The sequence below is a fragment of the Anarrhichthys ocellatus genome, unplaced genomic scaffold (assembly GCF_004355925.1).
Source record: "Anarrhichthys ocellatus isolate YVR2014 unplaced genomic scaffold, GSC_Weel_1.0 scaffold7, whole genome shotgun sequence".
Taxonomy (NCBI): domain Eukaryota; kingdom Metazoa; phylum Chordata; class Actinopteri; order Perciformes; family Anarhichadidae; genus Anarrhichthys; species Anarrhichthys ocellatus.
In genome coordinates, this window is record NW_022280037.1 from 10,598,884 (window position 1) to 10,626,387 (window position 27,504).

General features: G+C 43.2%; 2 protein-coding genes across 3 annotated transcripts in view; both read right to left on the minus strand.

Annotated features, from left to right (window-relative positions):
* The window catches only part of slc8a3 (solute carrier family 8 member 3), a 99,519-nt gene extending 84,549 nt beyond the window's left edge, over positions 1 to 14,970 (minus strand). The window contains exons 1-2 of one of the 2 annotated variants that reach the window (XM_031847325.1): positions 14,028 to 14,970; positions 5,920 to 7,787 (exon numbers count right to left, since the gene is read on the minus strand). In XM_031847325.1, coding sequence (XP_031703185.1) covers positions 5,920 to 7,700 — 1,781 coding nt within the window. In that variant the 5' untranslated portion in view covers positions 7,701 to 7,787; positions 14,028 to 14,970. The remainder of the gene's footprint in view (positions 1 to 5,919; positions 7,788 to 14,027) is intronic. The other variant, XM_031847326.1, reaches the window with a different exon arrangement.
* An 8,249-nt stretch (positions 14,971 to 23,219) lies between these two features.
* Positions 23,220 to 27,058, minus strand: cox16 (cytochrome c oxidase assembly factor COX16). The gene is made up of 4 exons (XM_031847442.1): positions 26,904 to 27,058; positions 25,866 to 25,943; positions 24,209 to 24,277; positions 23,220 to 23,781 (listed from the first exon to the last, which is right to left on the minus strand). Exons 1-4 carry the CDS (start codon positions 26,961 to 26,963, stop codon positions 23,668 to 23,670), a joined length of 321 nt encoding a protein of 106 aa, XP_031703302.1. The 5' UTR covers positions 26,964 to 27,058; the 3' UTR covers positions 23,220 to 23,667.
* Positions 27,059 to 27,504: the final 446 nt, after the last annotated feature.

Consider the following 27,504-nt stretch of genomic DNA (forward strand, 5'->3'; position numbering starts at 1 on the left):
GGGGGGGGGGGAGTAAGGGAAGTGCTGGCAGGGGGAAAGCTGAGTGGTCAGCAGGATGAGGACCAGTGTGGACATGTGCCCCGTCAATCATGACGTCCAGAGGGGTGACAGCTATACATTCAGGAGATATTAAGGCAAAAGGTCGGGATGAGGGCTGTGTGAGCTGGAGGGGGTGTGGCACAGATAGCAGAGGAAAGGGTAAATCCGTGCATCGTATCATGAGCAGAATGCAACCCCCTGCGTGATGCTATTTATAAAAACACAAGGCAGGTTTACAAGCACAGGAGAGTCATGCTCATACAGGCGTGACCACGGTGGCAAGTACTTTAGCAGATTCCGGTCTGTCCGCTGCACACCACTCATTTGTTTATGAATCCATCAGCGCCTAGTTAAACACCCAGCGTCTCCAGGGATGGAGCTTCTCCACCTAGCAGCTGTGTTATCTTCTCCGGGTCAAAGGAAACAGCAGCCGGCAACCTCAAGCCATTTAATATTCTCAGAAGCAAACCGGCTCTATACCTGTGGTTACCAACGTGGGGGGTCGGGACCCCTTAAAAGGGTCTCTATATAAAGGTCAAAGAAGGATTAAAAATGTTTATTTATAAGTGACGTTTTAGGCTGCGACTAAAAATAATTTCTGTTACTGATTAATCTGCTGACTATTTTCTAGATTAATCTTTTTTTTCTGTAAAATGTTAGAAATGTCCAAGATGACGACTTCATATGTCTTATTTTGTCCAAACAACAGTCCCCGGGACATTCAGTTTACAACCATAGTGGACCAAGGAAACCAGCAAGCTGCAACCAGATAGCCTTGCCTTCTTTTTTTTAACAACCCAAAACAATTGTCAGAATAGCTGTTGATCAACTGATAGATTGAACAAGTCATAATTGTAGCCTCAGTACTCTTTCACACAAACCAAATACTGGATATTTGCAAAACTTGAAACCTTAAAAAATGTCTTCAAATCAATCACTCATGTTGTGCTGATAGCACAAGTTCATTCATCAATAAGTCGTTTGATCGAAAAATAAACAGCAACAATTTTGATCATCAATTCATCATTTAATTCAGCCTCTCAGATGTAGGAATTTGCAGTTTTTGACTGTTTTATTGTAAATTAAATATCTTTGGGTTCTGGACTGTTGGTCTGACAAAACAAGCTATTTGAATACGTCACCTTGAGCTGTGGGAAAATATTAGTAGCATTTTACGCAGTTTTCTGACATTTTGATGTTCTAAAACACACGTGTTAAACTCAAGGCCCGTGGGCCGAATCCGGCCCGCCACGTCATTTTATGTGGCAAAAAAAAAAGGTTTTTTGTTTTTTTTAATTTTGGAAAAAAAAATTTAAGTTGGACTTCAAAATAAAAATATCCCCATGGTCGAAATTATAAGATAGAAAGTTGAAATTATGAGATAGCATGTTGTCTGTGTACCGACATTAAAACTATCACAACAGGTTGACAGGAGAGGGAACAGCCCGTAAAGAGGTTTTCCAACAAGTGATCCGAGTTGAAAAAGATCGACAAATAATCCCAAAATGTCCACGAAGAGAAAAATTGATGCAGAGGGAAGAAGATGTAATTTAAGATGGGAAAGCGAATACATGTTTGTGCTTCAGGGAGAAAAACGGGTCTGTCTTCTGTGTTATGATGCGTGTCGGTGATGAAAGATACAATTCACGTCAGCATTTTGACACCAAACACGGAGCTAAATTTAGCCTCCAAGAAAAACATAAAATTGTCCAAGAATTAAAAGGCAGACTGCAATCACTGCAGAATGTATTTACAAAAGCTACAGCCCAGTGCATGCTAAAGGTATGTGAGCAGGTGAGCTCCGACCAGATACAGACTTTTACAAATGTCAGTTTGTGAAGAAACACCATCGCAGACCGAGTTCAGGAACTAGCAGCAATCTAACAACACAGCTAGCTAAGAGACGAGATACATCATCTATCAATGTTTGTAAGAGGCTCAAGGCAGACCTGACTGTCAGTGAGGAGCTCTTGGATGTAGCTGCCATGCACGGGACGACGGCAGGGACATTAGTGATGCAGAGAGGTGACAAAAATAGCTTTGAACAAAGTTAATGTAATAACTTGTGTTTGATGATATTTGTCTTTGTTATTTTCTTTAAAAGTTTGATCTTCGATAGAGTAATGTGGGTTTCTTAACCCTAAATTAAAATGATTTATGTTATAATAACAGAAATGTGCTTAAATATCATTTTACATTTATATAACTGCATGTACAATATTTTTACACTTGAATACACAATAATCAAAAGCAGAGACAGTTATTTAACAATATGTTAGGAGTAGTTATAGTTATACAGTCTTACAGTTACAACCGGCCCTTTGAGGGAAACCATGATGCTGATGTGGCCCGGAGTGAAAATGAGTTTGACACCCCTGTTCTAAAACAATAAGTTAACCAAAAAGAATAATTGACACATTAAGCGATAGAAATCAAGTAATTGTCCCCAGAAAAAAACTACGACAGAGAAATACTGGTCCAAACCAGCACAAGTAAGTACTCTTTAACTTGTGTCCCTGCATAGTTTTGACCAGCACTAAGTGTAGATTTAAGAAGCGGGATGAGGTTCATATCCGTTAGCTCAGAGCAGAGGCAGTGCCACCAAGAAAACTATTAAACGTCATACTTCGTGCTGAGAACTATTGTCTGGCTAAGTCTTGGAGTGATGTATTCCAGAGCTCCAGATTAGGACTGTAATAAATGTCCACTCTGGTTGATAACAATGGGCCCAAAGTGTGTCAAAGGAGATTGAGAGTCAATGCCTCGTAAAACATGGCGAGAGAAAAGGAAGAGCATGAGAGCTGAAGCATTATGTGGTCTAATTGTCCTAACGGACATGAGAGAAAACCCTTGCCCTTTAGACAGGGAGCACACCCTGCCCTCATTTAGCCGTCACAATTATCGCTGAATTAGCAGCAGGAAGGAAAACTGCTTCAACCGTGTGCCGAGGAGGGAATCCTTCTGTTATTTCAACATTTATGCAAAATGGAAATAAACACAACATTTCCATTGTCAATTTCAGTTGGAATATGAATGTGAAAACAACGGAGGCAAACAAATTCTGTATTTTTTCATGTCGCGAGCAGGAAAACGACCCTGAGGAGAGCTTTCAAGGCAGCGGAAGAAACATCATTGTAATTATGCCTTTTAGCGAATATTCTAAACATTCATCCCTTTTGTTTTGTGTATGGAAATGTTCTTATGAATCTTCTAGTATGCTTCTGGATGAAGCTGTCACTTCCACTGCTCCTCTTTGTCTTTTTTATGGATGCACACAGAATCAAATTCATTACTATCAGAGTGTAATTATGGAAATTTCTGGAGATTTGTTGGGAGTTCTGTAACAGCAGTCTGCCATTTCTACAAAAAGATCCAGAAGCCTCTGAAGGGGGATGGAAAGATTTTCATATTAATACCCGAGCGTGTTCATGCATATGAACAATTTTCATTGTTTTAACTGCTTACTGCTGAATAATGTCCTGTATGTTTAGAGATATCTATCATTACTCTATAGTTAGTACATTAATCAGAGCTGACTGTGTGAGTTTAGCTTAATATCCACAATATGTCTTGTGCCGTCCCTCTGCAGTTCCCTCCACATCTTGCTCGTTGGTGCCCCCTGCGTGTCAGTGTGCACATACCGTATGTCAACGAGACCATTTCCTTGACATTTATTCTACAAGCGGTGATTCTGACACTTATTATTCAGTCATCATATTATTTGTTCTTTGTAAGCACACGGCCTCTTCTTTGCAATGTCCCTGAAAATGTCAGTGTTTACATTTACAACTGATTTAAAAACAATATGATTTCAGCTCTTGCTAAAAAAAGGAGCAAAGAGCACACAGTACGACCTTCGGCTCAGCCTTTAACCTCCGTCATGCATGAGAGAGGTGTGTTTATAGAGAAGGATATAGATGATACTCAGCCTAAGTCTACCGCATACTGCTGCTGGTTTGAGTTGGTTTAAAGGAATAGTTTGATATTTTGGGAAATACACTGATTTGCTTTCTTGCTGAGTTTGACGAGGAGATTGATGCCACTGATGACAGTGGTAGTTTTCTTTTAGAGCACTTATTATTTCGACATGTATTCTGATTGATTGATTGCTGATGTTATCAATTCAGCAAAACATTTCTATTGAATGTTCTGAGGCAATTATTGAATTATTAATTGCCACATAAATTCAGATTCTTCTCCCAGATCGCTTTAACTGCAGTTCTTCCGGTTTTATTGAGACTTTCTGAAGCGATAACTATTTGACCATGAAGTCAGATTCTTCTCCCAGATCACCACGAGCATGCATCAGCTCACAGCATGTGAGCGGTGCTGCACTGTAAGAACATCTAACTCGCAGCACGATGCGCAACACAATGAGCAGATCGACAGACCAGCATTCCCTCACAATGCCAACAACATCACCGCAGTCTCATAATAACAGTCCGTCTCCACATCTCTCCCCTCTACTCCCCTGGCAGCCTTCAGGCCTGGCCCATAAAGCATCTCTCACATAAATCAAGCAAAACCCTGAGAGCTCAGTGGGACCCAAGAGCATGCTGATCACCCCGACACTCATTCTCCCCGCCGCCGGTCTCCTGGGCTGCCTCAGCCCTCAGGAACCCGCACCCCCGGAGCACGGACCCTGCCAGTGAGCCACAGCACGGCTGAGAGGGTCCGCTTGGTGGGGGAAGAGAATGTCACAGAGGCATGTCACTTTGATTCAGTGCCTGCAGACCAATGTGTGAGATGCAAGCGGATGCAAGCTGTGAAATAAACAAATCAATATTTCTCAGGCACACATTCCAGTATCCCAGAGCACTGCCTTACATGTACGGGACAAAAAGCTGTAGTATCATTCAATACACGGCCCCGTTGCTATTTTGTGCTACAATACAGTATGAAGCTGTTTTTGCAACCGTGCCCACTCCGTTGTAAGCCTGTGTTTTGTAGTGCAGTTTTGTACACAGATGGTACAGCTGGCAAGGCTGTATAACAAGCGCAATGCACATGAAACATCCCTATTACTCTCATAGATGCTTACTACCAAAGCTTTGTCAGCACGACTGCACCCACAAGGAATCAAATCTCCAGTAAAAGAATGCCATGTACTGATTATTACATGGGACTGAGCCTGGCCTTTGACCTTTGTTGATGTAATGTTCTCTCTCTCTCTTTGCTACGCTGCTCCTATTCTTCCGTGCTGATTTCTTTCAATTGAAGCAGACACGACACAGAAACAATAACAAGAAAAAGAGCAAAAATTCAGAGTTCCACAAAACAAAAGCGGCAGGGATTACAGATGCAAGGAGGTGTTACTTAAGGACTTCCTGTTTCCACAGTTCTGTGACAAATCCCAAAGTTGAATCCCTATTGCATGCGACGCACACAGAGCTGCTACCAAAGCGCTCTGATGAGAGTAAAATCTCTCGACAGGAAAACAAGGGGATGTAGAGTGCACGCTCAGATGAGAGGGTACGCTGTCTAACCATGTGAAGAAAAGAAGCGTTTAAAATTCACAGTGATGAGTGCAAATAGCACATGAATAGGTTACCAAAGTATGTTCTAAATTAATTGATGTCAAGAGGCAAAGAAGACGAGATCTTTGTATCAAAAGCAAAACCCTGAATAAGGAGCAAGTCTGGCAGATTGCTGAATAGCTTTGAAGCTAGCGTTCATATCTCATATACTGTAGCTATCATTTCTTGACAGGTTTATCAACATCAAAGTGCAATAAAAAAATTAAATACAATCAATGGGATGCAAAAATAATCATGCAAAGAAAATAACGTATTACTTATGCAATAACCTTGGTTGATTAAAATTCGACAATAATAAATCAGCAACAACCGTGAGAAAAAAAGAAAAGAGTAGCTGTCTTACCAAGTCTCGTCGTTTTTGAATTCAAGCTCTCCGTAGGTGTCTTCAAAGTCCTCTCCTCCTCCTTTGGCGAGTCCTTCCAAGCTGCGATAAGGCACAATGACCGTCCCCCTTGCTCCAGAAGTCCTCAGCACCTTCACCTCCATAATACCCATGCTCTCACTGACGTGCACCGAGTTGCTCTCAAAGGTGAAGATGCCCGAATGATCGTCGTCCAGAATGGTCACGGTGGCCACAGTGGGGAAGCCCAGCATCGCATTTGGGTACGGGAGACTGTTGGGGGACAGCACCTCGTCCTCCGTCTCCAGGACACGCAGATTACTGAGGCGCACGAAAAAGTGCTCGTCCTCTTCAAAGATGTCGTCGTCTATGATGCCAATGTTTATCTCCCTGATCATCTCTCCTGGTTTGAACACGACTGTACCCTCTGAGAACTCGTAGTCTGCCCCAGCGTTAGCCGAGCCGTCCTCCGTCTTATAATCCACGTAGATCGTCTTGTTGATGTCGCCACCCTTTCTGATGATGCTCAGAATGGCGGCGCCACAGTTCTCGAGGCACTGGTAGACGGCAGGCTCAAATGCAATTCGAGACACGTACTCATCTGGCTCCTCCACGTGCACCTCCTGCACGCTGACGCTCCTCTTCGCCTGCTCTGCGACGTGTTTCTTCAGGATGTTTCCAGCGCCTGTCATCATGCGTGTAGCTTGGATGCGGTAGAAGGCACGGCTCTTTTGCTGGTGCGAGAGAGCGTAGTAGTTGGCCATCTCGACCAGCTGATCCAACTCTTTCTCAGGGTGCTTCTGCTTCAGGTCTTTCAAGATGCGGATCATGTCGCGCCGGGACTCGTCCACCTCTTTGCTCTCGATCAGACCAATAAGATTGCTTGCCGCTCCTCCGTCCATGAAGTGAGAGTTGACCATCTTGCCGTCCATCTCAATCCCCTTGGAGCGCTCTCCCTCCGTCTCGATGATGACACCTCTGTGTTTGTCGGTGCGATACTTCTTGTGCATGAACTTGTAGAAGAGCAGCCGTCTGTCTGCTATCCACGCAAGAAATACACATATGGGGAAGAAGGCCAGTGTGACTAGACCCTCCCAGACCTGGACTACATTGGGAGAAAACACAGCCAGAATCATGTAGAGCCAGATGTAAGCAAAGACGCTCCAGCCCGCAGTGACAAAGAACACTCTGAGGTGTTTGATCTTGCGTACCTCTCCTTGGGGAATGACAGACACACAGAGGCCAATGATGACAAACATATTGAAGGCTGCGCTGCCGACAATTGTGGCGGGCCCGAGGACACCAGGTTTGAATCCATGTCCACAAACCTCAATCAAAGAGAGCAGAATCTCAGGGGCGGACGACCCCAAGGCCATGAGGGTGAGGTTCGAGACCGTTTCATTCCACACCCGAATCGTGGTGGTGATTGTTTCCCCATTGGGCCTTTTGATGACAAGTTCCCTCTCTTGGGAGGTGATGACCTCAATGGCCGCCATGAAGCGGTCGGCAATGATGGACACTCCGAGAAACATGTAGATCATGGCAACAAAATACACAATGACCCGTGCGATCTTGTCTCCCATGGAGGGATCCTCGGGATACCAGATGGGCAGGATGATCCCCGGTTTACACTTGGAGTTTCCCGCGCAGGTGCCATTGCTGGGGGTTAGCAGAGGGCTCGGAGTGGTCCGGGCCTCTGTACAAAGGAAGGCTACAGCCACAGAGACCAGCCCCAACCAGAGGCAGACTGACGACCCCGGCTTTACAGGCCTTGAACCCTCCATGCACCCTCCTTCGTCTCAAGGGTCCTTACCACACTGACAGTCCCCCTGGGATCCAGCACTGGGCTGTGCTTTTTCTCCACCCACCACCTGAACACAACAGAGAAACAACAGAGATGGTATTGATGTTATACTGTTTATATTTACTTTTTAAAAGACAAAAGACACAAAGAGTTTACTCTCAGATGATAGACAGGTTTCAGACAGGGAGAACGATGGTAACACAATTGCTTCATGTTCGTTTGCATCTTTTTACTAGATAGATTAAAGCGTCTTGATAATACTTGTCAATTATGTATTAATCATAATAACTCAGTAATTACTGTATCACATAATGGATGAGTTATCAAACCTACTTTCACATTGTTTTAAATCCCAAGTTTGAGGAGCAGTATTAGTACAAGTGTGTGTTTGCATTTCACATGGAAAAACACACTGATTTTGAAGCAAGAATTCAAATGATCCCACTATGCCTCTGTAAAACTTCAATGACTTTCTCCCTCTTTCTTTACAAACAGCAGTCATGAGACCCTTATGTTATTTATGAGAGGCAGGCTGGAAAATACTTCTCCATGCTTAGGAATTCATGAGATTTTCAGATCTGTAAACCACTATGTGCACAATGTAGATACCATTAGTTTAATGAAATCATAGCCTGTGGGCTCATTTCTAATCATAAAGTCAGTTTTTGATGTGGATATGTGCGCCCGATAATGTGGATTTGAGCGTGATTGTCTGAGATCTCGGGGGTAATACACAGCTCTGAACCAAACAGCTCGCTCAGCAGGCGTGCAATGTTGCCAAACTAAGCACTGTCCGAAATGTCGCATTGGCAAAAAAACAGCAGAGGGGAGGCAGGAGACCGTCAAGAGGCAAACCGAAACAAAGGGTACAGATGTCCCGTCCAAATTCATTGTATACTGAGCTCCGAATGCACACTTACCACTTCCGCAAGAGAGAGCAGCGTTACAATAACAATGCAGACTTTGTCCGAATTCATAAAAGCTCGGCCTAAGCATCTTATGCACCTCTTCAGCTCTTATGAGATAGGACATGAAAATTATTTTGATGCTGAGGCCACAGGCAATGGGAGCAGGAAGAAAAGTGAACCAGCCAAAACTTAGAAGATGTGAGCTACTTTGAAGACATAACACATGGGATTTATTATAAAAGCTTATTGTCAGTGATTATTCTGTTGTTGAGAAGGATGGGTGGGGCCCTTCTGCAGCCTTCACCACACCTTTAGGGCCCCTGAGAAAGCCTGTGACAGTCTCGTCTGAATCACAATTAGCTCTTCAGTCACACTTGTTTCCCTTTGCTTTTGTTGAGCTAAATGGAGTTTGAATGTTTCTACATTTTCTACCTTAAAGTGCATTTTTGTGTTCTGATTCCTGGTTAGAGGGCAGATTACCTCTGGGGCTGCCCACACTAAAATGTGTACAGTTTGAACTCATGGCACTTAAAGGCACTTTGGATAAAAGCATCCATTAAATGGCATATGTTATGCTATGAAATGCAGATTTATTATTTGATTTAAGTCTTGTGCAGTACACTGGATCTGAACACTTTTAAAATAACTCCAACTTGAACTCCGAGGTGATACTTTTGGAAGTCATATCCATCTTCCAGACGGACCACTGGCCAGTTTGGATAGCTGACAAATTTTTCAATGGAAGTGCGGATACTCAAACAGGAGCTGGCATATTTGAAGCACTCACACCAATTTAAAAGCCAAATATTCTCTCTGGAACCTGAGCAGTGACAACACACATAATGTCTGCAAAAAAAACTGTCAGTTTCTATCAACATCTTGAGTTCAAACTCCGGCTTTAGCAAAACCTATTAATATAGTTTGGAATAAATTATTCCTAATATTTGAAATGTAATGGTTCATAGATAGAAATAATTGCATCACTATCAGTATTATTATAATGTCTTTTAATAAGGGATCATAACCTCAATAACATTCAGAAAGATATGGCTTTCCAGAAGTGCTTTTTTCGGGGTTATAAAACTTAAAAATGCAGGATATCTCAGCTTGAAATGAAATTTCTCAGATGTTAAAAAAAAGATGTTGATTGCAGAGCAGCACGCTGATCTGGAGGAGGGAAAGAGGGTTGACAGCAAACGGCAGCAGAAGCGGGAGACAAGGAACTTTAAATTTAACTGAATCAGCAGAGCCATTTCTATGGACAGGAGCCAGCAATGCAATCCCTGCGAGAACCGACAGCGCTGAGCACAAACAAAAACAACGGGGAAATAATTGAGTGACAAAGTTATAACTTAATGAGAGAAAAGTTGAATCTGAAAACTATGGATTTTGCAGTTGTTTGGACTTTTGTATCAGTCTTAAAGTTGAACACAGAAACTCACCTACAAGAGAGAACTTTTAGGAGGAGAGAAAATGTGTGCAATGCTTAGATTACAGTCATTAACCTCTTTCAACTGTGCTGAAAATGACCTGCATTGGAAAAGTGAAAGCAGGGATACGTTTTTAAAAGGAGGCTGAAGGAAGGGCCTCTTCCTGTTTTAGAATCAGAGCAGCACTGCTGACCTGCTAGCTTCGCCCTCTCTTTTTTATTGCATGGTGGCTCGTCGGGGTGGATGGGCAGAAACTGCAATGAGGCAGAAACAGACGGAGCATCCAGAATTTAAAGGCTAGAGAGACTCTCAGTATGTTACAACGCAGGGACGGGAATGATTGAATGACTGTCCATTTAATTGTAAGGTGATATACAGGAGGAAGAGCATCCTGAATCCAAAGCGTCGAGTCAAAATCAACTCACATATTTTACACTTACAACGATTATATCATCATTTGTAACCTGGATCAATCTCACTGTTTTAAACTAATCATTTAAAAAAGCAACATGATTCAAGATTACTCCATTGTTGATATGACAATCTTACTGTAATGGCAAACAAGCATCTATATTTACACATCCAGCACAAAGCAACATAAGCATTTATTTAAGTCGTGTTTCTGTCAACATGATTGACTGTAAATCCATTATTAACTCTGTTTTGGTCTCCAACTCCTGAGGGAAATATCCGCCTCTTTAGCTGCTAAATGCTACATTATGTTCACCAGCTAGCCAGCTAACTAGCTGGCTAACTTTGACCGTCTAGGGTTGGTGCTGGGAATGTAGTGTTGTGTAGTTTTTTTGGCTTAAAAACAGGTGTCTGCTACAGTGCAAAACAACGCTATGAGAGCCGGGAGAGTGAACCAAAACAGCAAAGATGCAGACCAGAAATCTAAGACATTAATTGACTGTGGTTTCATCACGACAAAACAACACTCTTTCCCAAACAGGTATAGTGATGTGATCCATTGTTAATACAAAAATACCGATTGCAGCAGCTTTAAATGAGCTGAAATGTGTCGTCCTTTCAATGCTTCACTGTAGCTTTAATGCAGACAGCTGGAGACTCTGGTGTCTCTACTGCATGTGTGAATGTGTGTTATAAGAGTATGGAAGGAGGAAAGTGATAAAACAGAGTGAATGTGCTCAGTCAGCCCACCCTGGATAAACAGAGGCGCAACAAAATGGCCAAAAAGCCAAATACCCATAAATCCAAGAGCAAACTACCAGAGTGACACAGAGAATTAGATATAAAAGTCATACAGTGACAGTGGACAGCTTCTGCTAACTACCTCCTGACTTTTACTATCAGACATATGCACTTCACCAGCTGAATAACCTCAGAAAGTTTATTGTAAACCATATTTTGCCCATCTCCCAAAACACACGTAAAATATTTGCGCTATTCTAAGTAGTACTTTATTTTTTGTTTGTTTCTGTGCATTTCTAAATTACAGAAACTGAATTTTAACCTTTGTAAGGCCCTTAATATTGCTACTAGTACTACTTGTTCCTCTACTGCTACTGTTATTAATATTATTACCAAAAGCATTACTATACAGGGAGCACTAACACTACGAAACTGCTTCCAACTACCACCTCCACCAGTATACCACTGCTACTACTACGACTGCTATTACATTCATGCTGAAGTTGAAATAGTAAGGTTTTAGCGCAGATGTATGTGTTTGGGAAGTACTGACCGACTGGATAAATGAGACTTGGATTATATGCCGTGAGTTGTATGAGGGTTTTTCATTCCACGTTTGACATGGAGGCATGCGAGAAAAACATAGTTTTCTTCAAGAATTCAAGGTAACACGGAATGAATAATTGATATAAATATGGTCTTTTTGGGGGAGAAGTATTCCTTTAGTAAGTGTCCTCTCCCAGGTAATGCTACTACATGTAGCTTTTGCCAGGTAGCTTAAGCTAGCTGGAAGAGGTGGAGTTTGGTGACCTTTGAACCTACTGGGTGGATTTTCTTTTAAGAACGAGGTTATGTTGGACGGATTGCAGTAACACCAGAGATGTCCAGATGTGATGTGGCCAATCGATCACATTCTGACCACAATGTGTCCTGCCTGCATTTAGACATTAAATTACCGTTTGTTTTTTCCTTCTGCAGACACACAGATCGCATGTCAATGTCAGTTGTAAATGGGGTCTTATTCCCTCGAAGCTCTGAAAATGCTGGAAACAATTCCCATAATGCAACTCCATCATGTGGTGTATTGGTCTATCCCTGACTGGTAAATGTCCACTACACATCTCCAGAAGCACAAAAGACATCTACTGTTGTCACAGGATGTACAGTCTCTTTGACGAGTAAACTGAACTTCATAAGTGTCCCTTTAACAAAATCTTAATATTGCAAAACAAATGCTGGCAATATGGATGCATTGATTTGATTGGTTAGTTTGAGAACCCATTTAAGACACACAGCTGCATAGCTACATAGGCAATAATGTAGAACTCATTAAAATGATTACATTCAATCTCTCCGACGGTTCAGGTGTATGACCTCACAAGGATTTTGCATTTTAAATATTGATTTTCTATCAGCACAAAGTGTATTGTCTGCTGCAGTGAACGATTCCATTTCTCTTTGTGTACCAACATTACAGCTGTGACCCCAAAATTAGGAGCTACACAAAACAATTTGCATACTAATTACCATTTTAAGGATTGTATTTCACATTGTGAATGTAGAGGAGGACTGACGCTGGAGTTTAATCAAGACTGTTCAGCTGCCGCCAAAAAGTATTAAAAGAATCCACCGAAAAGACAAAGAGTTGTTCACAATAACTGCACATGAACTTAAGAGAAAGAAAGTAGACTTAATATCTTAATATTTATAATGTAGAACAATAACATATTGTATGTGCTGACTATATAATACTATTAATTTAGCATTGTGATTTTTTTTCTTTTTTGTGTGTGTGCATTTTTCGTGATTTTCTGAAATGTCATGGATCAAACGATTAACTAATTGATGAAATAATACTTGACCTCAAAAATAGTGGATTTAAATGAGTAGATTCAATATTAACATTTGATTTCGTGCATCTTTAAGTGATTACCCTGTTTAATCCCCTGACTGATGCAGACATGCATTATGGGTGAGACAGTTGCTGAGAGGAGAGAGCGGCTGCTCTGCTCTCAGGTCGCTTTCCCTATTTTGGGAAGAGGGTCTTGTTTAAGGAGGCTATTTGAGACGTGTGTAAACATGGACTCAGCAGACACACGGAGAGCCCCAGCTGTTGCTGATTAATCATCAGAAGGCAGGCTCCGGCACTACACCTATGTCGGTACCTGAGGGGGGAATCCCCTGCTGGAGCACCCAGAGGCCCTAACTTATAGGGTGCGTACAGGCCTATACGTGGCACGATGCATAGATGATATAAAAGGCTATATGTCCCTTCTCTCTGAAACCAATACCCATTGCTGACCTCAGGAAACACCATCAACTCATAACAGAGGTGGGCCGTGTAGAAGAAGCCAACAATACAACACAAGCTAAAGAGTCATACATTTAAAAAAAACCTGGATATCCAGGTGTTCAGCCAAACAGCAGCAGGACTGTAACAACCGCTATCCGATACTTGCTTTGACAGACGCCAATTAATCTACTGGCACACCCATTAGACGGTATCACGAATCCATTGCAGCCCCGTTGCAATGGATCATCTCTGCACGGTGATGAGGAGCATATAGGCGGGTTAAAAACCCGGGCAAGATGAAGCAGCTCCGGAGTGCCGGACCACATCACACCACATCACTTATCGAGTGAATTTGCAGCTTTGCATCTAACGTGGTTACTACAAGCTGTCATGTATTAAACTAGAGGTGCCCGCCTGTGCCTTGCTGTTTATCAACGATGGTTTACCGGGTTGCATCACTCAGTAACACACTGGTTATTGAAACATCACTGAGTTTGCATCATGCGTTATCCATTGTAACCTACCTGGATTTGTATTCCGGGGAGTTTTATGTAGAAACTGCGAAATAGCTCCTGTCCACCCCCTTTATGGCTGTTTCGCCGTTCAGATCGCCCTCTCTCAACAGTCTCAGCTTAACATCGCTGTTTGGATCTCTTGAGTCAAACGTGCTCCACGGACCAAAAAAAAAAAAAACCCCGGTGGAGCCACTGTGTCGTCCTCATGCACGGAGAGGCAGGTCCCCAGCCTCGCTCGGTTTTGGGGATTGGATCAAACCGGCCAGAGGTGATCGCCTTTCGTCCTCTCCTGCCTTGGCGCCCTCCTCCCCAGATCCTCCCTGTCTGACGGATTGACCGGGTCGCAGAGCTGTCAATGACGAGGGAGGAGGAGGCGGAGGGGGGGGGGGAGGGAGGGATGAGGGGTGGGGGGGGGGGGGTCGGTATTTTAAGATCAGAGATGGATCTTCAGAGCCCGTCCGCACGGCTCTCCCTCCTCCTGCAAGCCGTGAATCAGCGCTCTCCTCTCCCCCTCTCTCTCGCTCCGCTGCGATAGCGCAGGAAATCTGTGATGATGTCGCTCTTGTAGATCGGCACCGCCGTGAAGCTCCTTATTCCCGGCTGTCTTCTCTACAGAAACGGACCACTGCGATTAGTATTAACCACCGTCTTACATTAGAAACGCACTCGGGCTGTGCGTTTAAGTTACCCAGGCTGTCATATGGACTTTGCGCACCATCGGAATGAGCACGGCGCGTCTCTCCTCTGCGCCGAGTTCGTTTCTGGAGCTGGTTGCTGGAGACGAGCTTTATCCACACATTGTCATCCTCGCAGATAATTATTCATATTTGTAGGGGCTAATTCTCACGCGGTGGAGGTGTGAAATGGTTGCGCCCCCCACCATCCCTCCGCCCCCCATCTTTAAAAGTCACACCGACAGGCGCGCAACTACGTCACCACAGGCTGAGAGAAGAAACCTGCACCACAAAGCATGAATATCACCCAGGTCCACAGCCCACCATGTCGAGGGTTCACAACAGGAGGGAGAAGTAAGGAGGAGGGGGAAAGCTTATTGTTAAAGTATCAGCCACTTATTTACCTCTACAAACTGAGTGAGTGAGGCTGCCCTTTTGGTCACGTGCTGCTAATATATGACACAAAATCTAGCGACAGCAGGAAGAGAATCACTGAGTCGCTGACCTTTATTCTGTCCACCAGCCACAAATACCAAACACACAATAGATGAGAAAAATGGCTTTATAATTGCAGTAGAAAAAAACACGTTTGCAGCTTGAAGAAGCATGATATTATATTACATTTGTATTAAATGTATATGTGTATGCACAGACACACAGAACCAGTAACCATCTGCAAAGTCAAGCTCAGGAATTTATGAGTGCTGCATTCAAGAAGTTATGACATATTTTACAACACTAATATAATATCAACGTAAAACTGACACTAGTGTCAATTCACCAAGTTAGCTCTCTTTCAAGTGTTAGAAATGTGACACATGAAGCTATAAGCTGTGGTGCAAAACGTGTTCATGCTACAAAGTTGACAAGTAGAAGGCTGAGTGTTGCAATTCATGTCAAAAAAGGTGCAGTGTGTAGGATTTGGTGGCATCTAGCGGTGAGATTGCACATTGCAACCAACTGAAACTTCTCCCGAGTCCCAAGCATGTAGGATGAGCTAGAAGAAACATGGCGGCATGCTCCATGAAGGGGACCCACATCATATGTAGATCTAAACATCTCATTAAGGTAATGGGAATACAAGGGTTCTTATTTTGTGATTGTACACTTAAAAAAAGATACTACTATAATATTCAATTTCTATCAATTGTTCCCCCTTAATGCTACACACTCTAAACTTAAAAGAACATTTTTGAGAAATGCACTCATTTGTTTTCTCAGAGTTATGAGAAGATGCCACTCTCTAGTTTGTCCATTAAATAACTAGAGCCAGTCGCCGGTTAGCTTAGCTTAGCACAAAGACTTAAAACATGGGGTAACAGCTAGCATGGCTCTGACCAAAAGGTTAAAAAAACAAAACACACCCTTTAGCACCTCTAAATTTACTTAGTGACATGTTATATCTTGTTTCTTTAATGTGTAAAATTGCCCTGTCTCCAGTTTCCAGTCTTTGTGCTAAGCTAAGCTAACTGTAAGCAAATTAGTATTTCCCAAAATGTCAAACTATTCCTTTAAACCCCAGAGTCAGAGTCACTGAACACACTTCCCCTCCCGTCTTTCTTTGGGTGCGTTCCCAAACCCATACTACCATACTATTTAGTATGCCAGAAAAATAATTTCTATGTATTAGTAAGTATTTACTGTCCCAATACGTAGTATGTCAAATGCAGTATGCCAAAACCACCAGGATGTTAGGATAAAGAATACTGCATCCGGTCGCACTTTGCATTATGAAAGCCAGCATGCTTTTCTAGCTGTTCTGACCCACAATCCTCAGTGCAGCAGAAGATATATCTCGTTGACTGAGCAGTGAGAACACAGACAGCCTGATGACAGATACCACCTATGCAACAGTACGTACTTGTAAGGGGCAGCTGCAGTACGTCCTAAAAGTAAAAAGAAATAAAAAATAGCGTGAGATTTGGTACACAGCTATCATCTCTCTTGCAGTTGCATTGCACAACCCAATGATCTTCCTTCCCCAGTTAGCATTACTAGCCAGTAGATAATAAGCTTCACTGGGCTCACAGTCCTTGATGCAGCACCATCACCCATAACCGCTGCTGACGAGACACACAAAGCCTCGGAGACAGGAGCAAAGCAGGATGTTGACACTGCTACCACCTCCGATTACAGGATCATACAAGCCTGAAGCTTTGTGGAAGTAAGTCCTAAAAGTCTCTGGGCAAACCAAATTGTAAGTCAAATATGTAAAGTATTTCAAAGTATTTAAAACTGATTAGCGATTAATCAATAATGAATCATCATGAATCCACGCAGAAACAACATGGATAGATCGGAGCAGACATCTTATTGCAGTATGCAGAGTCCCTTTCCTTTAAGGATGGAGCCTATATGCAAAGCAGGAGAAAAAAAAAATCAATTGGATCCCATTTTAATTACATAGTCCGGCACTGTGGTACAGAATCGTATTAGCGTGTTCAGATTTCCATGCTTGTTAAATTCAAATATGAAATTAAAAAACAAAATGCTTCCCAAAATGGACGGGAGGGAGGAGACGGACCAATCTGGTCAGGCGGCCCCCACCACTCCGGTCCGCCATCCTCCACTCCCTCTCGATGTGATGCCGTAATTAGTATGGAGAATATGGTTGGATGTTTTAATGAAGTTTTCTTATCTGCAGCAGAAAGGGTGGAGGTGGTGAAACACACAGGACAGACTGGTGCACGCCAGCTCTTTCAGTGTACCTGCAGCCAGCATGCATCACGATTGGAATTCAATGCCTGCTCTGGCCTCTCTCATCAAAGTCCTCCAAGCATTCAGTGATGATTAATGGATTATACTCGTAATCAACACACCAGGCCTGCTTGTGCTTCCCACTGAGAGCAGCGGCACTTACAAGGGCGGGCGGCTTGATGGCCGTAGCCCTGGAACAGACTGGTTGCATTGATCCTCTGGGAGCAGAGCAACGTCACCTCTCCTTCCTGTATTTCCCTCCTTTCCTGTTCTCGCCACAGCTCACATGACGGCGGCCGCGTCTCTCTAGATCCGTTTCATCAAAACGTCTGGCATGCGGCAGTAGTGAATCTGGAGCAGGGAACGATACAGCACAGCGCAAGAGAATAGTGCTGCTCTTGCACTTTGTGATTTGTATTTTGTCTCTCAACGCTGCGCTCCGCACTCTGCACATGCTGATAATTTGTAGGCTGGAGTTGCAACAACTTCAGTGGAGTGAAGGCAAGGCGGTGACACAGTGGGCCCGGCTGGTGAGAGAAAGAGGGGAGGGGGGGGGAGTCATCGGGGGACTTAACACTGACACCAACCCTGGGCGACGTCCACTTATGACGGTCAGTAATGAACAGTGAAGCTGTGAAATGAGAAAGGTAAAGCGTCACCTCGCATCAGGATCTAAAGACCTCAGAGCTGGAGGGCCACTTCCTATCACCGCTGAATGTGTGTGTTTAGACGGTGGTGTGTTGGTGGGGGTCAGACACAGAGCAACGCACCAACCGCCCCTTGAGGACTCGCTTTAAACGACGCATGGAGTGTGTAGGGACACAGCAAGTTAAATGAAAATGCTGCGTTCTTTAAAAAGGGTCAGTTCACCCAAACTACAAAAAAAGAAAAACTCAATTACCTCCGGTGCTATCTGGTCATGTATATGGGTTTTGGTTTTATTTGCCCAGGTTTGGAGACATTGTGATGCAGGTGAATGGTATTTCATTTGTGAAGCTCACAATTCTCAAAAGCAAAATGTCTTTTCAAAAGGTGCCCCCCGTTACTCTGGAGCAATAGTTTTGTGTCTGTAAACCCGTTTATACAAAGCCATGTCTACTTGCGACCCCTTGTCACAGCTTGGATGAGTTGGGGAGTAACAATGCTCTGAGTAATCCCCATGACATGCTGTCAACAGATTTCATAGGGACAATTTCTTTAGTGTAAACTAGGACATTGTTTCTGGAAAAACATGCATCGCATTAAATGTTATTTTTCATTACAAAGACCACAGAGGAGATTGCTTTTATCTAGTGTCATAGACAGATATCTCAAAACCTGGACGAATAAAATCAAAACAAACTGACCATCTTGCGATGGGATCACACCATCGGGCAAAGGGAGCAAAATGGGTAAAATCCCCACTTCCAACCCGGCAACTTCACTCTCACTCTCTCACACTCTCTCTCTCTCACTCTCTCACACACACACACACACACACACACACACACACACACACACACGCACACACACACACTTTTTCTGACTTCTTTTGTAATATTGAATATGTTTACCTCATCGCTCCTTAAAATCAAATAGCCTGAGCAAGACAAGTCAAGCAAGTAGTTGCTTCACTTTACAGGACCACAAGCCAAAAAGGCCGGGAGCCGCTGCATTAATAACTACAGACCATCTGGAGCTGGGATCAGACCAACCAACGCGCCAAATCCAGGCCAAGGGCGCTACTTCCGACCACACACATCTTCCAACATCATTGTGATCTCAACAACACACCTGTAAAGTGTCGGGATTGTGCGTTTGCTACACTATCACACACAGACCGACATATAAAAACACTCACACAGACTCACAAGGTGAAAACAATACTATGCTTGTTGTATCCAGTCAAACACTGTCATCCCATCATCTAGACATACAGGCACACATAATCATGTAAGAAGAAGAGCTGGGTACTCTTCATATAATGCCAAATAACCTTGACTACCCTGCACTAATAAATCCTCCCCTCAAATAAAACCCTGACACGCTATAGATATACAGAGTGCAATGCAGATAGGTGTGAGGCTTTCACACTGCGTGCGCCTTCAGCTCAAATGAGATCCATAGAGACCAGTATTTGCACACATATAGCATCGCCGGTCTATGGAGAGTGCCCCTTCTGCAGCTGCAGCCATTGGAGCTGAGCATTCAGTGGTTCACTGGTCTGGAATATATTCGCCGAGGAAGATGCGCGAGAAAGGGATACCCGCACTGACTCCATTACATCAGAGACACGCAGAAGACGAGTGTAGCACACTGGACTCCACACTCATCTCCTCATCTCCCCCGTGCCTTATGGTGCTGAATGGAAGAGAGGAAGGAGGGGAGAGAATCAAAAAGTAGGGGAAGACGTGGATGAGACAGAGATCGAGGCGGAGGGGTCAGCTCGAAGGGGGGGGGGGGGCACTGCCCAACAGCCACGTCTCCATGGCAACGTGTGGCCCCTGCATCGGTCCTGGGGAAAGTGGAAGTGACGGCGGCGATCTGTGCGCGTTCCGTATGGCTCATTATGTGGGGAATGAAGTGAAACAGCCAGGGGGTGCATTTGTTCTGCGTGGACTACCCCTCAGCTGCCAAGCGTCTGTCTATTTATAGAAATGAAATGAAAGAGAGAGAGAGTGAGAGAGAAGGAGAGAGAGAGAGAGACTGACTAGAAAAAGCACAGAGGCCATTTCCCCGCTCACCTCCCTCCATCCCTCCATGCAGAAGAAGTCTATTTTTTGTTGTTTGATTGTGCGGCTCTCTGTGAGTCAGTAGATGTAGTGAAGGTTAAAGCTTCAGTGACCACAGCTTCATCTGAGACAGCGGACTGATACATAAAAATACACACTTAGTGTACATCAGACCTGCACCGAAGGATTGTTTCTTTATTATCTATCCCAATTAGTTTACCCAATTAATCATCATAGTCTATAACATTTTAGATAATGTCGAAAAATGACCATCACAACTCCCCAAATTCCAATGTGACGTCTTCAACTTCACTAAGAGTTTAAAAACCAAAGATATTCCATTTACAATGATCTAAACAGAAGAGAGCAGCAGATCTGTGGAGCTGGAACCAGCAATTAATACATTATTCTAAATGATCAAACTGGACAGATTGGGTGTAGTATCAAACTTGACGGTGAAGTTAATCAACTAATTGGTGTAAGTGCTAAATAACTGACAACACACATTCGTAGTAAACTCTTGAAATCGTAATTCTACACACAAGTTACTCTATCATGTTGTGCCTCACACTGTGTATGGACCAAGAGAGCTGCTACAAACAGGGAACACTTTTATAGTGGGAGTTGAGAACCAACTGCAACACTCAAACCAGAGGTTTACAAAAGGAACAATTAACTAAATAAATACCAAATACGTTGGGTATCATCAACGTGGTGTCAGGGTTCACTGGGGGATCCTCCGTCCATTCACAGAATCAAAGATTTTGTATTTCTCTCATGGAACTGTATAATCATGTCTGTAATCTTCCACACTAGTGGTAATTAATCTTCATCTGGAGTGTGTGAGAGAGTTTGTTCGGGAGGAAGAACTTTTCATTCATCAACGGCCAAAAAGACTGAGAGCCGACTGGTTCTTCTGCCGAGTGTTTCCACATCAGAGCTGTGATGATCTGGCGGCAGTAAAACCGACTCGCAGGGCCGCAAATTAGAAGTGAAAATCTGACTGATTCAGGGGCCCCGGAGCTAGAAGGGGGCCCTGGAAAAAATGCAAGGGATTATTATAATGATTCAGTGTTTCAACCGGCTACATGGTTCTTGTTTCTAAGAGCTCATTAGTTCTCCCGTTCGTAGAACGCACTAGTAAATATTGAATTTGATTTCTACTTTTCTTAGCCGTGTCCAATAAATATTTGATGGCGTTTTCTTGCATTTTCAAATTAAAGATTTAGCAGCACGTGAAGGGGTTGGACCTTCCTCAAATTAGAGCTCACCGTGCATCCCGACAGCTCTCTTACGATAGCAAAGCCCCCCGGACTGACCCATTTTGGCCTCTGACGACTACACCCGTGCTGCATCTCCATAAAAGAACCGCAGTGCGCTGTAACATATCATCTGCTTCAGCGCTCTAAAGTCTCCTTCACATGCTTGATTTGAAGCAGGCTCCATGGGGAAGCCGTGAGGCGGTATGGCTTTGCACAACTAGGGAGGTTACGCTAGTTTATAGTTTAATACACAGCCATCATATAAGCTAATTCTACACACCAAATCCTCTGCAGAATATGGAAAAACTAGCGTAATGAATGGTCAGTTCACTCAAATCATCAAAAGAAAAATAAACATCCACCTTGTCAACCGTTTTCATTGGAACTACTTTATACAAAAGAAATAGTCCCTTTGAGAGCAGGTGAGATATTATGTAGAAGTCCAACCACTGCAGCTGACAGAAGCCACATCCTCCAAAGTTCAGGTCAGATGGTCTTAGACCATCATCACACTCACTGTGCGTTCCATGAACATACTACCACACCATTTAGTGTGCCAGGAAAAGATTCAGTATGTCCCAATACCAACATACGTTTGTAGGATATCTCACAAAAAGTTACACATTTTTTGTGTTTTCCTACAAAAGCCAGCAACGCGTGTACATTTTTGCAGTATGCAAGGTATCTGACTCTCCTTGCGGTTTGTTGGACAAGCCTGCACAATACATAGTATGTCAAAAATACCAAGATGTTCTACTACGGATGCAGCAGCCAATGCAGCAGATATATGAGTAAGAGAGTCAAAGTGCAAGGTGCCATGTTCTGAGGAAGTAGTTTGTTGAATGCATACTGCATGCTACAGTATGTACTTTGTGAGGGCAGCTGCAGCACTTACTAAAAGTAAAAAGTATACTATTTAGAATGCAACAGTATCAGTATTTCTACTTCCCCAGTTACAAACAGCAGTGTCTTGGCTGCAGTTTTGATTGTCAGACAGTACCGATCTAATCACAAACAGCCCGGGGGCAGGCCTGTGGAGCGTCCAGAATCAGTGTGTGATTGACCTCTAAGATTACAGATGCACCAACATGTGACTACTCTAACTTTAGAGTGGCCTCTTCATAAACAGAAGCACACACACCACACGTTTCTATCAACACAGAACGACAAAAGGTTAGATCTGATCAGCCGATTCTGTGACAAATTACTTGATTAACTTTGTTTGGTGGATTAGAGGCTGCTTCACGGCAGCTCGGCCTGAAACTCTTTAACAACCACGACGACAAAGCAGGAAGATTTCCATCAGCACAATCTGTGCATGAAAAATAGAATAATCCTCACATACGAGCTGTTTGTGTCCCGTCAATTCCAGAGAAACACCGGGTATTAAAGTGACTCAAAAAACATGAACATAAAAAATGTGATTACAGAAAATGTATCCCAGGACATTTTCATACAGACCTCTCCACCTGAAGAATATTCATCACGTCCCATTTCCCAATGTGAACGAGGCGAGGCAGTACATGCATTATCCGTCAGTCACACACACATTACTTACACGTACAAGACTCGCAGCAAAAATCATGTTCTTTTGCTTTGTCGAACAAAAAAAAAAAAAAAAAGCAAAAAGGTAATACCATTTCCATTATAAACGTAATAAATCCACCGCGTTGCAAAATAATAACTGTCAGAGAAACAGATTACTGTCGAGACCTATAAAGCCTGAGGAGAGGCTGGACTGTTGCGTTATTTATTCTTTTATACTTTCAACTGGTAAATCAATGCAACACTGGTGTAAACAAAGACTACGAGCTTTTGTCAGAAACTAAATAAAAAGGTAAAAGTAACAATTTGGATCAATGGAACATAATTTATTGAGACATGGAGATCATACACAGACATATTTTCCATGTGAAAGGTAAGGTGCAGCAGCACACAGATGTGCCACCTACTGGTAGTTATTATTACAAACTCCTGATCACCAGAGTGGAGAATAACCTACCAACAGGTGAGTACAACACAATAGAGATCAATGCATCCTTGAACCTATATGACGGGTTTTGGGCTCATGTGCTGTCATTTTAACCACTTGTAGTTCTGAATGTGTTAGAACCAGAAGGGACCACAACTTGTTACGAAAGTTCAACGCAAACCAAGACCACACGAGTCGGGTTCATGCCTGAAGCTGCAGCGACAGGGCTTATTGGGTCTCAGCGGCGGCATCGCCCCGAGACTCCGTCCGTTATTTTCTGCTCCGCCCTGCTGCGGTGTGCGTTCAGTCCGCTCCACCTGCCGGGCCTGGTCCTCAGTCCTGTTTATTCTGCCTGGTGCGCTGCTGCTCCTGGTACTCCTTGGAGTCCTCCCAGGGACGAGGACCACGGATGTTCTTCCACTCCTCCATATTCACCTGCTTCATCTTCTGCAGAAAGGACAGAAATGCAACAGCAGGAGATGAGCTTTAAACTTCAGGACGGCAATAATTCAATATTGGACCAGACAAAGATTAAACTCTACAGGATTTTTTTTTTCCCTCCCCCAACTCTTAAAACATGAGCTCATGCATGAACACAAGACGCGCTCTGAAATGTCCAGATGTAGATAACTCTGACCATCTGTGTGGTCACACAGGGCAAAGGAGGTAAGAATTAAGCAGCCAGTACGCCTCCTCAGATTGAGGAATATCTTAATCTTTCTGACATTGGATTAGTAGAACTGAGTCGGAGTAGAACTTTCTGAAACAGACAATCCAACATCCAGCAGAGACTGTGTGCAGTTCCCCTGTATTTAAACGATAGTGTCTTCTTCACCTACTCTCCCTCAGGGCGTCCGGCCTTCTGTCTCCTTACCTCGTACTCCTCCTCCAGCATGACTGACTGCTTCTGGATGTCCACTTTGGCCTCCAGTGAAGGATCCAGCTGAGAGAGGGAGAGAGGAGGAGGACTGTTATGGTACAGAGCTTTCTGATAGAAAGTCACGCATTCACTGTGTGAATTTAAGAATAAAACAGTTTGAGGGGTTTGTGTCGTTGCAACTTTCGACTGAAGCAGCTTCTCCCCCTCCTCTTCTTCGTGTTTTATTTCTTTAATGTATAAATTAAGTTTAATTAAAGACAGAAATTATGTGTCAAAGGGTTTTGGGAGAGAGCGTCCGATGGTGCTATCTGGGTTTTGCAATTCAAATTGATTTTGCCCGAGAATAGGACTGAAATGAATCCCATTCTGAATCATTACTTTTAATGAGTTCTAATATTTCACAGCAATAATGCCGCAGTTACTCGGGTAACTGATGAGTTCCATAATTCCATGATTGATTTTTAATTAGACCTACATTACTACAGCAAATAAATAATATATAGAATACTTTGCAGCCTTCAGACGGGGGAATTTATAGCTTAGTTATTAGTGCGATACCTGCTATGGAGGTGTTATTAGCTTTTCTTCGACTCCCACAAGACTGAACCTCAAAACCAAACTGGGAGCATCCAAACCTGGACAGGGAGGACAAAAGGCCTTGAAGTTCATCTCTTCCTGCAGGCTAAATTAGATCGTTGAAGAGAAAATACTAATTGGATCATACAGCGACTTAACCCTCAGACAGCGCTTTTAATGATTTAAACGGGTGAATATATTTGAGAACAAAATAGTGGAATCGTCTGACAACAGCTCCAAGTAAGACGTGCAAGAGTGGTTTTAATCATGCGCATTCCGACAACCATTTAGATATTCCATGCATTAAATTGCACACACACACGCTGGGCCGAGTTGAATCTTTGCTCCACGGGGTCTGAGAGGAGAGAGGCTCGGTCCGCCGCAGGCCGCCCGTCACAAGAGAGCGAGCCGTGTGGGGGTAGCTGCACAGGCTCGCTGCCAGCGGCACGCTGCCTCCCTCCACCGCCGTCAGCCACAGTCTAGTGCAGTAATAAGAAAAGATGCCCCTGCCATCTGGCTCCCACCCACATGACGTGCATCGGCGTTTGTCAGAGTGAAATAGCACAAAACAGCTACTTCCCCTCGCAGCCAGCTCATCAGATTGCGATGCCTTCTAATCAAGGGCTGGTCTTCTGTCATTCGAATGCATTGTGTCTGTCATTTAATGAATTATTAGAGCTTGTTCTCACTAAATGCATTAGAATAGCCTGTCAGTGCTGTGTGCCTGCAGTGTGTTAAATGATGGATAGACAATGCATCTAATTCTGATGATGAATAACCCAAAATAAACCACATAGCTCTTTGAAATCCCAGCAGTCCCAAACATCTCTATGAGTGCTATTTTTACATTTTCCTCTCAGATAAAATCGTGATCCTCACGTGCAACTGTGTGTGTAACCACTGGGAGGAGTCATTGCACACCGGCTGGACAGAGTCCGTGTCCTTTGATCACTGAAGTGACTGTCCACTGGTTTCTTGTGATGGTGGAAATGGGAGAAATTTAATCTACCGTCACATTAGTCAACAGAAACTCTCCATCAAATATGTGTAATGTAAGAGTTAATTTACTACAAACCCTTTTTCTGATCCTCTGGGCATCATATCGGATTTGTGTAAACTCTCGCAGGCCGAAGGAACCTCCAACTACGAGCAACTGAAAAAAGATTGAGCACATATGGTGAGTTCATTTAATCCAAAATACTTTGGTGACTGATGTTTGGGCATTGCAGAGCACTTGATTCAATGAAGTTTGTAAGGAGACATGACATCACAGTAACACTCAGTTAAACATGAGAACTTTTTACTAAATTGTCATTCAAGCGTTATTTATCCAAGAACAACATTATTTAGCTCAAATATATGCAGCACAATTTAACAGCAGCACAATATACCGTACAGAAAAAAAATGACCCATCGAAAAAAAACTGAACATTTCATAAATGACGGTTGGTTTATTACATGGCAACCGATTCCTTTTGCACCACTTGTTATAGAGTGTTAGACGTCTTTGATAAAGCCTTCATGCTGTTTAAAAAACACTTTTAGATTTTAAAAGTCTTTACCTAGGGTGTCTACAACCCTTTCATAACAATAAGTTGTGCCAAAAAACAGAGAATCGGTCACTCAAAATTGTCAACTTCAGCATCATGGAAGGTTGTTATGAATATTTGACAGCAACTGTTTTAGTTGAAAGTGTGTATGGATAACTTCCTATTGCTTTGAAGCTATTAAACATGCACAGGTTGCCACAACAAATAACTCCTGGTGCTTATCAGTTTGGATAACCTCTACTTTACCCTTTAGCACATACTCTTAAACTTCCATTAAAACAAGAATCAATATTTGCAATACTAAAAGCTGGTGATGAGGTGAGGAACAGCACTAGCTAGTGACACATTGTGCTTTGAAACAAGGATTTAAAAAGTACAAAATAATTTAACTTTATGGATCATTTTGACTTTAATATCAACAGGAAACAGGCAAAATAAGTCGCCCTGACGTTTGACAGCAGCGTTATGTATCACGAAACTGCTACATTGCTAGCAAAAGTGTTAGCCAACAAGCTTATACAACGCTAGTACAGATGCTGAAACGTAGAATATAAGATACTTACAAGCATAGGGACTCCATATTTGACTGTTTTGTTTTTCTGCAACGCCTTTAGGCTAAACATGACTCTTCTTTCCAGCTAGAAGTCCATTTTACAGATGAGCAGGTCAAATCCAGGACGCGCTTCCTGAATAGGTCCGACGGACTAAATTGTCCGTAGAGTTGTGAAGACGCGACCGAAGGTTCCCGTGCGTGTGTCGGTCTCAGTGATGGCGATGGGAAATGCATTTTTTTTTAAATAAAGAAAGAAATACCAGAAAATATTAATAAATATCAAAACTCCTCTCGCTGTTGTGGATTTCTCCTTGTGATGCTTTCTTTTCACACGGTTCGTTGCGTCTTCTCGTTACTTGCAGTGTCTCTTGAACAATTGCATCTTCAACTTTATACATTAACGTTTTTCTGCGAGCACATACACTGTAAACCTCTGCCGACTATTTCACATGACATACATGGTTAATATGTCCCTACCATCTCTGCAGCGGCAGGTTTCAGTCCACACTCCTGCTGACCGATTCAGGTATTTCCACTTAATTTGTCCGAGTAGAGCCTTGCAGCACTTGTGTGTGCATGAACTACCTTTAAGGGCGGAACCAAGGCTGGAT

Bases quoted from the DNA above. Each gene is read 5' to 3' on its own strand.
- cox16 (XM_031847442.1), bottom strand. From the start codon at position 26,963: ATGTTTAGCCTAAAGGCGTTGCAGAAAAACAAAACAGTCAAATATGGA. The intron at 25,944-26,903 runs GTAAGTATCTTA...ATCTTTTTTCAG, and splicing joins AATATGGAGTCCCTATGCTT to TTGCTCGTAGTTGGAGGTTC. The intron at 24,278-25,865 runs GTTTGTAGTAAA...TCCCTCTCTCAG, and splicing joins CCCAGAGGATCAGAAAAAGG to CTGGATCCTTCACTGGAGGC.